This window comes from Lactuca virosa, chromosome 5, assembly GCF_052849685.1.
Source record: "Lactuca virosa cultivar CGN04683 chromosome 5, Lactuca_virosa_CGN04683_v6, whole genome shotgun sequence".
Taxonomy (NCBI): domain Eukaryota; kingdom Viridiplantae; phylum Streptophyta; class Magnoliopsida; order Asterales; family Asteraceae; genus Lactuca; species Lactuca virosa.
Genome location: NC_136430.1, coordinates 115,386,715 through 115,402,544, shown reverse-complemented (window position 1 = coordinate 115,402,544; position 15,830 = coordinate 115,386,715). Strand labels below are relative to the sequence as shown.

Sequence of the window (15,830 nt, the reverse complement as noted above, 5' to 3'; positions counted from 1 at the left end):
GCAGTCCGAAGCGAAGGAAAAGGATGCGAAGTTTCTTGGTTTTTAAGCCCTTTCCTTCTAAATTCAGTTGTAGATATTTTAAGGATTTTAACAAACAAATGTTATTATTATAACCTAAATAAAAACCCAAACAATAAAAAGGACCTTAGTTGACCCTCGTTTGACTTGAGTTGACTTTACAAGATAGAAAATAACGGGATGTTACACCCTAGGTTATGTTCACAACACTAAGCATACAATCTTGTTTTCACAAAACTATAACATTCAATTAATCAAGAAGATGTCCATGCAACTCAATATACTTAGTCATTAACAGAAAATAATTATCATTAACACATAAGGATCTTTCAACAAGCTTAACAAGATAAATAACCAAATCAATATAATCCAAAACCACTAATCAAACCATATTCATAAGATCATCTAGTCTAAACAGAAGTATGGAGTTTTAGCCCATAACTTCAGCAATTAACATCATAAAAATGAAATTCATCAATGTACACATAATGTAAACAAGAGAATTAAGTAAATTACTAATGATTTTGCCTTTAGATCTCTTCAATTCCAAGCCTCTAGTTGAATTTCGAAAACCACAGCTTCTAAGAACCTCTCTGACCTCCAAATGTCGCTAAAAGCCTCCATCCAACGTTAGGGTTTCGAGTGAAAATGATCTATATATAGATTCTGAAAAATAGCTCAACTGGTCGAGTTTTAGGACCCGACTCGTTGAGTTTTTTACTTAAATCACGTGTACGACAAGACACTATTTTGCCGGGAATCTTCATTTCAACTCGTCGAGTTGGAGGACCCAAAATCGCCGAGTTCATTTGAAATCAACATTTCCTCAAAGCAGGAAAGTTGTCCGAAATTGTGTCTAGTTTTTAGAACATTTTGAATCTCGTCAATCGAAGTTATGATTCATGAGATATGGCCAAAACACTGACGAGGGGTCAAGGTGTCCAGCAACATCCTTCTTTCTTCAAAATCCAAGATTCAAGCTTCCAATCGCCAATTCCGCTTCCTTTTCCTTCCGAGCATGTCTTTGTTGCTGAAATGAGATTTTAAACTAATTAAGTACCTTTTGTTCATTATTTGAGACAAAAACAACATAAAGTATTAAGATAATGCATGAATTTTATATCTAAATATGCACATATCATTGATCATTCTAAACCAGGTCATGTATGCCTTCTTCACAAGTCTCTGTATGGCCTCAAGCAAGCTCCACGGTCCTAGTTTCAACGCTTGTCCACTACGTTGCATCAATTTGGTTTTTTGGGTTCTCACACAAATCCGTCTTTATTTATGTTGAGAACTGGTCGAACTCTAATTTATATTCTTCACTATGTGGATGATATTATTATTACATGTAATGAAGATGAAACAATTGCTCACATCATTCAATAGTTGGACTCCACTTTTACCATTAAAGACCTTGGCAAGCTATATTACTTCAAGGGAACTGAAGTTGTCTCTCGTAATTTGGGCCTCATATTGTCCCAAAGGAAGTATATTTTGGACATCCTTCATCGTTCGGGTCTCAAGGATTGCAAACAAGTCAACTCTCAAATGACCACCACCACTCAGGTATCATCTATTGATCACAGTCCTATTCTGTCGGATCTGTCTATTTATAAACAACTGGTTAGAGCTATTCAGTATGCTAGTATTTCTAGCCCTGACATTGCCTTCTCCGTCACAGAGCGTGTCAATTCATGCATGCACCTACCGAAAATCATTGGTATGCCTTCAAACGCATCTTGCGGTACTTATATGACAAAAATGATTTTGGCCTGCTCAATTGACACAATTCGTGTTCCTCTCTACCAACCTTTATGGATGGTAATTGGCAACATTCTGCAACTGATTCCTATGCGCCTTCTTAGATTCAGACTGGGTTGGCTACCCCGATGATCGGCATTCGACGAGAGGATTTGCTATATATTTGGAATCAAACTAGATCTCATGGACCACCCGAAAACAGTGTATAGTCTCAAGATCCTCAACCGAGTCAAAGTATAAAGCCCTTTGCTGAAACTGAATTAATCTGGTTGAAAGCTCTCCTCAATGAACTAGGAGTTGTAGTGCAATATCCACCTATTCTTTCGTGTGACAATCTTGGTGCTACGTATCTTGGTGCTAATCCGATTTTTCATGCACGCACTAAACATGTTGAAGTGGATTTTCACTTTGTTCGTGAACATGTGGCTTCTTGTCAGTTATGTGTTAAGTTCTTCCCCACTGTTGATCAGATCACAAATGTTTTTACAAAACCGTTATTTTCTCAAAGATTTTTCTTTTTACGATCCAAGCTACAGGTTGTTTCCTGCCCTTAGCTTGCGGAGGAATGTTAGACTAAGTTTAGCATCGCATAATACATTGCTTATATTAAAGGGTACCTAATTGTATTTATCTAATAGTATCTAATAATACATATTAGGTTCATATGTAATCTTTGAATTTCATAATACAATTCACGGTTTGATTGTGGGTTAAATATGAATACGTATTTAACAAAATTGTTAGCAATGGTAACAAGTCCAAAACTTCTGGTAATCTTGTATCTTGGGTCGAGTTTTGTCCCTGTGTATATGCTCCTATATTCAGTTCACGTTCTGTTCGCAATACAATTTTGATTGCCCCTTGTGTTTTTTTTTTATGATTTATATTTACTGTTAGTCTCTTGAAGGTTCTTGCCCTTGGGTTTTTGATGTTGTCTACTTAATATATTTATTTTTTATTTTAATGTAAAACTTTCAGCAAGAACATATGTATTCAACAAAGACATATAAATAAGACTTATTAAGACTAATAAAATAAATAAATGAATTTCTAATCAAAATACGAAAATATAAATAGATTGGATACTACAAAAGAAAGTAAAAGTGATCTTTTGTTTTTACATTGGGACCAACGGACAAATATAACATTAGTTATATTTAGTTCACATGGCCTAGTAAACCGCCTTTACTTTTTTTTTCTAAGTTAACATGGTTTGATTCTTGCTTCCCTACCTTCATTTTTTTATTAATCAGACTTTTATTAATACACATCATTTTAAGAAAACTTCTTTAAAATCAGTTTGTAGTTTAGCTAGCCAAGAGTGCTGCCATTATTCCTTACTTCAAAATCGACCAAAGGTTCTGTTTTTGTCTTTTCACAAAAGGTTTGGTTCTTATCTTTCACAAGTTCTTTGGTTTATTAATTAATTAGTTTTCATTCCTTATTCCTGTTTACTTGGGGGCTTATTCCTGTATGCTTTGCCACCATTGTTGTCTACATACTAATAATTTTTGCACAATTGGAACCACTTATTTGTGAAGAGGCGGTTAAGATTCAGTTTTATTTTATTGAATATCGTATTTGCTTCCATGTTATTATAACTTTTCATACGCTTATTTGTTTCTCTTTCACAAGTGCTTTTACGTTTCCTTACCTTTGTTTTCGATTGTCATAGAGTTGTATAATGCGAACTGTGGGTCCTCCTGCTAATTGGATGAAATCATGAAAGTATACATGCGAGAAACCAAGTATAACTGAAGCACCGGCATTTATACACGGTTTTTTTTAATCTTTCATAGAGATAAAAATAAACTTGAGTGTTCTTTAAATTATTTGTAAAAAAATGTGTTTGGTTTGATTATGAAAGTACTAGGACCATAATCTATTTTTGATATGGATTAAATTATATCTATATGTTTTATTAATTTAATATTATAAAACTTATATAACTGTAAAGTAATCTATCAAATAGTTTTGAACTAGCTAAAAAATAGAGCATTTGTTATACTTTGTTTAATTTGTAATTATATAAGGTGACTATATGTGTTATCATCCATACTTTTCCTTTCTTTGTTCAAATCGGTAAAATTCGAAAATAATGAAACGAATATTGATGGAAAACATGACCCGTCATTTATGTATATAAAAATACATGTATTGATCTAAGCCTACTTTTCCGATTTTATACTCTAAAAGGAAAATAGTTTCTAGTTCGAATTAGTTTTGCTCATCCAAATATATATATATATATATATATATATATATATATATATATATATATATATATATATATATATATATCATGTTAGTCAAAAATTTATTTTTAACAATAACTAGAAAGTAACCCACGCGTTGCACGGGCCGGAAGATGTTCTATATTTAGAAGTTCAACAAAAAATAATAGGATACTATTGTTATAACAAATAAGATACTTGAAAGTTGAAAGTACAATGCGTTAGGTGGACCATGTTGACTTTTCAGGTGAACACAAAGGTCAAAACATTAAACTTTATGAACATAATTCATCATTCAGATTCACAAAACATACTTCAAAATCTTTAACTATCGGGAAAATCATCTGAGTCTCACCTAAATACAACAACATTATCTAAAGAACCACCCTTGATGAGTCCTGCAAGTGAAAGTTGTTGTATTGTTAAACTAAGTCTAGTAAAAGGTACACCTTTATTTCTAGCCCTGGCATTGCCTTCGCCGTCACAGAGTGTGTCAATTCATGCATGCACCTACCGAAAATCATTGGTATGCCTTCAAACGCATCTTGCGGTACTTATAGGACATAAATGATTTTGGTCTTCTCATTTGACACAATTCGTGTTCCTCTCTACTAACCTTTATGGATGGTAATTGACAACATTCTGCAACTGATTCCTATGCGCCTTCTTGGATTCGGACTGGGTTGACTGCCCCGATGATCGACATTCCACGAGAGGGTTTGCTATATATTTGGAATCAAACTAGATCTCATGGACTACCCGAAAATAGTGTACTGTCTCAAGATCCTCAACCGAGTCGAAGTATAAAGCCCTTGCTAATACTGAATTAATCTGGTTGAAAGCTCTCCTCAATGAACTAGGAGTTTCAGTGCAATATCCACCTACTCTCTGGTGTGACAATCTTAGTGCTACCTATCTTGGTGCTAATCCGATTTTTCATGCACGCACTAAACATGTTCAAGTGGATTTTCTCTTTGTTCGTGAACATGTGGCTTCTTGTCAGTTACGTGTTAAGTTCTTCCCCACTGTTGATCAGATCATGAATGTTTTTACAAAACCGTTATTTTCTCAAAGATTTTTCTTTTTACGATCCATGCTACAGGTTGTTTCCCGCCCTTAGCTTGCGGAGCAATGTTAGACTAAGTTTAGTATCGCATAACACATTGCTTATATTAGAGGGTACCTAATTGTATTTATCTAATAGTATCTAATAATAAATATTAGGTTCATATGTAATCTTTGAGTTTCATCATACAATTCAGGGTTTGATTGTGGGTTAAATATGAATACCTATTTAACCAAATTGTTAGCAATAGTAACCAGTCCAAAACTTATGGTAATCTTGTATCTTGGGTCGAGTTCAGGCCCGGTTTTAAGGGGGGGGGGGGGGGGGGGCAAGAGGGGCAACCGCACAGGGTTCCGAAAAAATTAGGACCCGAGTTTTAATTAGATTATATATTTAATAACTAAATATATATGAATTTATTCAAGATATTACATAAAATTCGTGTAGCCCAATTGGCAAAGACTAGTCCCTATGTAAAAGCAAAATGGGTTCAAATCTTGTTTAGTGCATTTTGACTTTTTAAATTAGAGTTATAGATTTGGCCATTTCTTTTTGCTATATATTTCATAAACAACCCCTCCTTCCAATATGTCTAACAAATCAGTTTTTAGAAGTTACATAATTAGCCCTTAAACTTTTTATAAAATTCCATATGTTCCTTTTTAATTAATTTATTTACTTTTAAGTTACAATTGCATTTTGACTTTTTAAATTAGAGTTATAGATTTGGCCATTTCTTTTTGCTATATATTTCATAAACAACCCCTCATTCCAATATGTTTAACAAATCAGTTTTCAGTAGTTACATAATTAGCCCTTAAACTTTTTATAAAATTTCATATGTTCCTTTTTAATTAATTTATTTACTTTTAAGTTACAATTCACGGTCTTAAGTTTGTTTTCCTTATATATTAAAAAATTGTATTTAGGGCTCCAATTTTCTTTTTAGCACAGGGCCCTTAAAATCTACCAGCCGGCCCTTGTCGAGTTTTGTCCCTGTGTATATGCTCCTATATTCAGTTCACGTTTGGTTCGCAATAAAATTTTGGTCGAAATTGCCCCTTTGTTTTTTTATGATATCTGTTTAATTGTTAGTCTCTTGAAGGTTCTTTCCCTTGGGTTTTTGATATTGTCTACTTAATATATTTATTTTTTATTTTAATGTAAAACTTTTGAGTAAGAACATATGTATTCAACAAAGACATATAAATAAGACTTATTAAGACTAATAAAATAAGTAAATGAATTTCTAATCAAAATACAAAAATATAAATAGATTTGATACTACAAAAGAAAGTAAAAATGATCTTTTGTTTTTATATTGGGACCAACGGACAGATATAACATTAGTTATATTTAGTTCACATGGCCTAGTAAACGAATTTACTTCTTTTTTTCTAAGTTAACATGGTTTGATTCTTGCTTCCCTACCTTTAATTTTTTTTATTAATCTCACTTTTATTAATACATGTTAGAAAAACAGGATATAGATATACTTGGATCAGTGAGAGTTGTGAGACATTTTCAGATTAAAGCATTTCGAGGGTACACTCAAAATCTCTAATCGGATGAAACTCACTATTTTTTTAGAAGGGAGAATGAAGAATATGTTATTAAATCTGTACCCAAAATGAATCCGAAAATGATCGTATAACAGAAACTAACTTCCTGTCTTTAAATTGTCATATGATAGTTACAGGAAAACAACTTCCTATCCAAAAAACGGTCATATTACCTGTCATAAACCAACATAAAACCGGGTCTATAAATGAATCACAAAACCGCGTGTTTTTACCAAGATTACGGATTTCTGAGACATTTTTTATATAGTAACATAGCCAGGGGCTCTGCCCCTTGGACCCCGCTCCCAGGGGCGCTACCCCCGAACCCCCGTCAGCTCAGGGGCTTCGCCCCTAAATAGCAGTATAGTTTCAACAATGACAAAATCAAACAAATGTGCACTCCGCACCATACTAATTTGTTCGATAATTATCAAAGTGACATTGATCAACAAATTAATCTTATTACACTTAAATAATATTAGTGATAGAAAATCACCAACAATACACATCATTTTACGAAAACTTCTTTAAAATCAATTTGTAGTTTTGCTAGCCAAGAGTGCCGCCATTATTCCTTACTTCAAAATCAACCAAAGGTTCTGTTTTTGTCTTTTCACAAAAGGTTTTGTTCTTGTCTTTCACAAGTTCTTTGGTTTCTTAATCAATTAGTTTTTCATTCCTTATTCCTGTTTACTTGGGGGCTTATTTTCATTTGTTTGACAGGTTCTCAAAATCAATGGTCAGGTATTGTTTATAAAGTTAAAAGTAAATCAGTCTCCACACATCAATGCTTTGCCACCACTGTTGTCTACATACTAATAATTTTTGTACCATTGGAACCACTTATTTGTGAAGAGGCGGTTAAGATTCAGTTTTATTTTATTGAATATCGTATTTTCTTCTATGTTATTATAATTTTTCATACATTTATTTGTTTCTCTTTAACAAGTGCTTTTACGTTTCCTTACCTTTGTTTTCGATTGTCATCTAATGCTAACGTGCTAATTGGATGAAAGTATACATGCGAGAAACCAAGTATAATTCAAGCACCGACATTTATACACGGTTTTTTTAATCTTTCATACATAGAGATAAAAATAAACTTGAGTGTTCTTTAAATTATTTGTAAAGAAATGTGTTTGGTTTGATTATGAAAGTACTAGGACCATAATCTATTTTTGATATGGATTAAATTCTATCTATATGTTTTATTAATCTAATATTATAAAACTTATATAATTGTAAAGTAATCTATCAAATAGTTTTGAACTAGCTAAAAAATAGAGCATTTGTTATACTTTGTTTAATTTGTAACTAGGTGTGAGACCCGTGTATTACACGAGTTTATTAAAAATAAAAATTTAATATCAATATATAAACATGAAATATTTTATAAAGTAATACTTTACATAACAAAATGTAATATTTTAAAACATTTGCAAAAGAAATTAAATCGTTTGGAGTATTTATGAGAATTTATTATCAAATTAATATGATGGAATCCATTACAATTTTACGGAATTTTATTTTAAGAAAATGGAAATTCCTAAAAAATGACAAGTGGAAAATAAAAATTTTAAAACTCCCACAAAATGACAAATGTCAAAATGAAGGAAAAGATGACATGTGGCAAAAAAACATTCATTTATTAGAGAGGATTATATAAGGTGACTATATGTGTTATCATCCGTACTTTCCCTCTCTTTGTTCAAATTGGTAAAATTCGAAAATAATGAAACAAATATTGGTGGAAAACATGAGCCGTCATTTATGTATATAAAAATACATTGATCTAAGCCTACTTTTCCGATTTTATACTCTAAAAGGAAAATAGTTTGTAATTCGAATTAGTTTTGCTAATTCAACTAGAAGTCATGGATAGATAATTAGGAACGTATTTTCATCAACATAAATTAATATCGGCAACAATACAAATATATTACTGAAGTCTACCAAAATAAATTAATTGCGACAAGAGCTAGACACCAGTATTACGATCATACATTAGAAATAGATATTGATAAATGAACGCCTCAAAGCATTTATATCATTCCAACTTAATATGGCTTCCGCCGCACTGAATGTGCAAACACACAACAAATACATAAAAATATAGTTTCCTTAAGTCCGCAAATAAAAAATCAATGTTTAAAGTTTCATGTTTTCATTTTAGTTAAAATTTCTTTTTTTTAATTCAACACACAACTGGGATTATTATTATTATTTTAATTCAACAATGAGCCCAACTAAAATGGGTTGGCATGTGTCTTGAGCCCAATATGAGCCCAATAGTCATTTATCAAATAATAAATAGTTGGATGGTATACCAATAATATATATATATATATATATATATATATATATATATATATATATATATATATATATATATATATATATATATTTCATTTTAGTTAAAATTTCTTTTAACAGCAATTGGAATTTTTTTTAATTCAACAATGACCCCAGCTAAAATGGATTGGCTTGTATCTTGAGCCAAATAGTCATTTATCAAATAATAAATAGTTGGATACTTATACCAATAATAAAGCCTAACATGTTTTCTTTCAAAATTTCCATAATCTTCTAAGTAGTTAGAAAATAAGAATGTTACCATTCAAAAGGATGTTGATTTTTTCATTATTTTGCTTATAAAAATTTGATATATATATATATATATATATATATATATATATATATATATATATATATATATATATATATATATATATATATTGGATCGGGTGATGACTCAAAAATAAAGGAGGTTACGAGTACAAATCATTGTCGTAGGATTGAAAAAATAAAAGATGAAGATTTAATTCTATTTATCGTCAATATCTCACGAGATTATATAACCTTTTAATAATTATGTACCGACAAAAGTTAATTATTTAGAGCTTAAATAAGTAAAAGGAATAAGGGCATTCCCACCAACCCACTCTCTTATTTTTTTCTCTCTCCGCATGTCAAGCCTAACTTTTTTTTCCACCCACATCATTTTTTAGCAAAAACTTTTTTTTTTCATTGAAAAAAAAAATCTGAAAATGAACAATCATGAAAATTTGAAAAACAATTATTTTTTATATTAAAAAACCTAGAAAAAATTCTCCAAAATCATAAAAATTTAAGGGATACTTCTACTTAATATATTAGTGACTTTGTAAAAATAATTTTTCCAAATTAAGCTTTTGAAGTATTTCTTTTAAATTTTAAGAAATATTATTTTTTTTAAAAAAAGTATAAACATAATATTACCCAAAATGTGATAATTCAAAATATTTATAATTCAAAAAGAACTTTTGATTTAACTTGTTTATGATTCTCAATTTATTATGATCTAAAAATATTTAGATTTAAATATTTAATAATGCTTAATTATATCGTTTATGATTTAAAAATAAATGATTCAAAATATATAATAATCCACAATTCTTTTTAAAAAAAAAAGTATTTAATTGAATATATTATTGATTCAAAATCATATGATTTAAAAATGATTTGATTTAAAATACTATGATTCAAAATAATTTGATTCAAAATTTTATAATCCAAAAATAATATGTTCAAAAAATGTATGAACGGAAAATGTTATGATCTTCAATAGTCTTGTTATTTAAAATTTTATAATTGTTAAATGTTAGAAACTCAAACCGATATTTAGTTAAAAAAAATTAGAAAAAAATCCAAAACTAAACAAAAACACTATTATCTTCAACTATGTAGTAAAGATATTAAAATAATAATAAAAAAAACGAAAAAATAATAATTTAAAAAATATATATATAAAAAATATAAAAAACAAAAAAATACAATAAAAAATGTGAAAACGTGAAAACCGAGTATATAGTTGTTATTTTTTTATTTAAAAAAACGAATATAAACGAAAAACTGAAAATAAATAATAAAACTCATTTAAATAACGTTTTATTGACGTTCGTCGCACGTGATTAAATCATCAAGTCTATATTAATTACCACGGACATGGGTCGCATGCGAATGCACCACAACCAAGTATTGAGTTTGACTTTTGTGCCCTTGACGAAATGAGTTATGGAGAATTGTCTTTGCAGTCCTCACCGGAACCGGACCATATATATATATATATATATATATATATATATATATATATATATATATATATATATATATATATATATATATATATATATATATATATATATATATATATATATATATATATAACCAAGTTCTTTTGAGAACCAAAACATTTGTGAGAACTTGAGAAATCATAATCCGCTTATCGTTCCCATGAGGATCTCAAGGTTAAGCTTGCCCAAACAGAACATGCCTTGAAGGAGCAGGAAGGAGTCAACAACGAGCTCGTGCAGAAAGTGGTGAAGCTGTCTAAGGAGAAAGCTGAGAAGGAAAAAGAGCATGTGGTCGAAATAGACGACGTGATTTCTGAGGTGAGGACAAGTGCCATTACTGATGTCTGGTGGGCGAAAATCAAGCTTGCAGAGGATCTTGAGAATGCGGTATCCTGGAATGTGACTGGATGGCGTGAGGCCTTAGGCAAATTGACCGGCGAGCCCGATGGTACCTGTCGGGATCATGCATCGCGGTCAAAAGAAGGAGGAGAAAAGACGGAGGTGGTTGTAGGTGTTGGTGATCAATCTGCAGCTTAAGATTGATTTAGTTTAAAAACACTTTGAATAAATTTGGGTCTATAAAACAATATTTCACTCTTTTCTTTTGTGGGGTTGTTGGGCAACCCCTTTTATGCTATGGTTGTTTTATATTCTTTTGTTTCCATGGTTAGTTTATGTGCTCATAACAATAGGATTTCTAGGTATCCTTGAGTATTCAGAATCACAGAAAGAACCCTGAACAACCTGAAAATTGTTAGTAATCAAATTGAAATCTTAAAATAGTTAAGATCTTTTTAAGATAATAGACCTTTAACATTATGTAGAAAATATCATTTTAAAGGATAGATAAAACCTGGTGCTCCTTAGGGTTCACACTCCCTTGAATTGGACATGAAGGATCCTTACTTGAAAGATCCCTGTTAAGCTTCTACTTAGCGAATCATGAAGGATCCCTCTTCAGGGATTAACTGTGAATAATCCCAACTTCAAATGCAACATGAGAGGATACCTGTTTATAAAGCCTTAAATGTTTCCTGGAAAAATCCCATCTTTTGACAACACGATTATGTTCAACAAATTTTTGAGGAGAATTCCAAGTAAAGATAATACATTAGTTTTAAAAAGTAACTGGGGAAAGTCCCAATTTAGGATAAACTTAAGTAAATTATTGGGGGAAATCCCAACTTAGGACAACATGTAGGTGTTATAAACTTTAGTAAATTACTGGGGAAAATCCCAACTTAGGACAACACGTAGGTGTTATAAACTTTAGTAAATTAATGGGGAAAATCCCAACTTAGGATAACACATAAGTGTTATAAACTTTAGTAAACTACTGGGGAAAATCCCAACTTAGGATAACACGTAAGTGTTATTAACCCAATGAAATCACTGGAAAAGATCCCAACTTAGGATAACACATAAGTGTTATAAACCTTATGAAATCACTAGGGAAGATCCCAACTTAGGATAACACATAAGTGTTATAAACCTTTTGTTTAAATGTTAGGATATTGACATATGTTAAAAAATAAGAGGGTTTTAAAGTCACTAAAACATGAAATTATCCCCTTATTCACATCCCATAGTAAGATTTCGTGCATCCAAGCGAGGTGTAGAAACTTAACTCGTATGAAAGAGGTAATTAAATCTTTAATCCTTAGAGTGGATTAAGTACCCTTATTCGTTGGAGAGATGACCAGTCTCTGTTCGTAGTTTGTCTTGGATAATTACTGCAATTGTCAAGATTACAAAATCATATATCTATGGGGATCTCTGAATGCTAGGATCCTCGAATGTCAGGATCCTACAATGTCATGATCATCGAATGTTAAGATCCCTATGTGTCAGGATCCTTCGACACTAGGATCCTTGATTCCCCGTGCATAGAAAACGTTAGCTTGGGGTAGGAGTTAGCTTGGCTAATGCCCCTCTGATGCTTAAGTTAGTATTGGCTTTCAGAGGAATAAAAAGAATTAGATAAAAGTAGAGAGTAGAGAGAGTGTACCTTGAGTTTGTTTGAAAATGATCAAGATAAGTTACATGAAGTACTTTCAGATAGATGGCATTCCAGGATCTTGGCAGTAAGTTACCCTCAAGGGTAGCTAGCCAATATGCCCCCTTTCCCGCTTTTGAATCAATGATATATGGTCCATCCCATTTAGGTGCTAATTTGACTGCACTGGGATCCTTGGTATTCTGGAATGTTTTCCTAAGTACCAAGTCGCCTACCTAGAACCTTCTTACTCTAATGTTCTTGTTATATGCTTTAGTGATCCTCTCTTGATGAGTAGAAATACTGATCTTGGCAAGATTCTTGAGTTCATCAATAGTGTCATGATCTTGGGCTAGGATCCTATCATTATTCTCTTGATCCTGCAATTGCTATCTTGTTGTTGGGATTACTATTTCAGTAGGGATTACGGATTTTGTTCCAAACACCAAAAATTATGGATTTTGGCCAGTGGTTGCCTTTGAAGTGGTCCTATCTGCCTATAGGACGAGAGGAAGTTCCTCTGCCCATCTTCTTTTCTTCTCATTTAACATCTTCCTTAGATTGTTGACTACGATCTTATTGATGGATTCAACTTGATCATTAGCTTGAGGGTGAACAGGAGTGGACATCATCATTTTAATCCCCCAAATCGTATAAAAGTCTCTAGTCTTTTTGCTTATGAACTGGGATCCATTATCGCATATGATCTCAGCAGGGATCTCGAACCTGGTCAGGATATTTCGTTTGATAAATGAGACCACCTGCTTGTCTCGTACTTGAACAAAGGATTCAGCCTCTATCCATTTCGAGAAGTAATCCGTCATTAATAACATGAATACCTTTCCCCCAGGGGCATTTGGTAACTTGCCAAGTATATCCATTCCCCATTTCATGAATGGCCAAGGGGAAACGATAGGATGTAACGGTTCTGCTGGTTGATGTAGGATGTTTCTATGTCTTTGGCAAGCATCACATCTTTGGGTGTGCAAGAAAGCATTCTTTTTGATTATTGGCCAGTAGGTACCTCAACGGATTGATTCGGTTTCCGCGATTAAAAAAAAAACAGTGTTTTACTGTATGTTTTTTTTTAAAACTGTCGTATCTTTTGCATACGAACTCCGTTTTGGACGTTCTTTCTATTTTTGGAAACAGAGGAACATGTACTATAATATTTTAATGTTTTCTTTGCTCAAAACTGCTTAATGAAAAATTTCAGTTTTTCAGACGCATTAATCAGCGCTGCAGTTGAGCAGTTTGATTTGGTTGTCAGGTTACACATTTGGGTGTAAGAATATCTTCTGATATTTTATAATAATTGAATTGAATTTATTTATATTTCATTAGATGCACTAAAACTGAACGAGTTAAATTAAAAATAAATTTACTGTAATTTAGTCGTTTAAAATCTATGCCCTAAATTCCAGGATGTCACATCTCGCTTTTTTCTTCTCTTGGGATTGTGCCATTTTGGAGAAATTCCACAATGGGCTGGATCCAAAATTTGGAGCGCTGTGGAGGATTCTGAATGTTGGGATCCTTGCGGTTAGGATCCTGAGGAAGAGGTTGAGGGCCAGGATCCTCGATTATTGCCATGTTGGTTGTTTGGTCATGGTGATTGGGATCATCTGGTTTGTTGGAGGGATCTTCTATCGCTAGGATCAGTATACGGGTTACAGGGATCCTAATTTTTGGCGGGATCCTAAGGGAAGATTCTAGGTTGGCTAGTGTTTCTGCCTCAACATTTTCATCTCTAGGAACTTGGCTTAGGCTGGAAGCTTCGAATTCAGAGGCCAACTTTTTGAGGATTTGGAGGTATAGTGCTAGTCTTTCGCCTTTTACTGTATAAGATCCATTAAAATGATTAGTTAATAATAAGGAGTTAACAAATACATGAAGATCCTTGATTTGAAGATCCTTGGCCAGCTGTAATCCCATGAATAATTCTTCGTATTTAGCTTCTTTGTTGGTTGTATCAAATTCACAACTGACTGCCTGTCGTATGATGTCTCCCTGTGGCGATTTTAGTATGATCTCTAGGATTGTTCCTCTAAAGTTTGAGGATCCATCAGTGAAGAGTGTCCATCTTCCCATGCTTTCTTCTTTTTGGAGTTCCTTGCTTTCTAACTCTGCTTCAGGTTGTAGATCATCACTGAAATCATCCACAAAGTCTGCTAGTGCTTGTGACTTTATTGTTGATCTTGGTTCATACTTGATGTTATATGTGTTTAGCTTCACAAATCACTTTTCCATCCTACCTGACATCTCTAGTTTTCTCATAACATTCCTGATGGGGTAATTCGTTCTTACATGTATAATGTGTGTTTCAAAATAGGGTCGTATTTTGTGGAAGCGGTTACTTATGCAACTATTAGCTTTTCAAGATGGGAATACCTGGTCTTAGGATCCAAGAGACTTTTACTTGCATAGTATATGGGATGTTTATCCCCAATGAGATCTTTGGCTAAAACTGTACTTACATAGTTAGAGGATACTGAAAGGTATAAGAGGAGTGGTTCCCCATCTAGTGGTTTCACTAGCAAGGGTGCAGAACTTAAATAATTTTTAAGTTCCTAAAAAGCATCTCCGTGCTCTTTAGTTCACTCAAATCTTTTGTTCTTCTTGAATATATCATAGAAAGGCTTGCACCTTTATGAGGATCTTGAGATGAACCTGTTAAGTGTTGCTAGTCTTCCTGTTAGTCTCTAAATATCCTTCATCGAGGATGGGGATCTTATATTGATGATGAATTTTATTTGCTCTTGACTTGCTTATGTTCCTATATTAGTCACCATGTATCCAAGGAACTTGCCTGAACTCATTCCAAAGTGGCATTTCGAAGGGTTCAACTTCATGTTATATTCATTTACTATGTTGAAGGTGTCCTCAAGATCCTTGAGGTGATCCTCAACTTTCCTTGATTTTAACACCATGTCATCGATGTAGACTTCCATGGTGTCCCCCATTTTATCCTTGAACATCCGGTTGACTAACGTTTGATATGTTGCACTTGCATTTTTAAGACTAAAGGGCACAACAGTATAGCAGTATATACATGTTGGGGTAATAAAAGTGGTATCC

The 15,830-nt window shown here is 32.5% G+C and overlaps 1 protein-coding gene across 1 annotated transcript; it reads right to left on the bottom strand.

Moving 5' to 3' along the window:
- Window positions 1–13,249: 13,249 nt before the first annotated feature.
- Window positions 13,250–13,576, bottom strand: LOC145111643 (uncharacterized). The gene has a single exon (XM_079047904.1). It carries the CDS (start codon window positions 13,574–13,576, stop codon window positions 13,250–13,252), a length of 327 nt encoding a protein of 108 aa, XP_078904030.1.
- Between the last annotated feature and the right edge of the window lie 2,254 nt (window positions 13,577–15,830).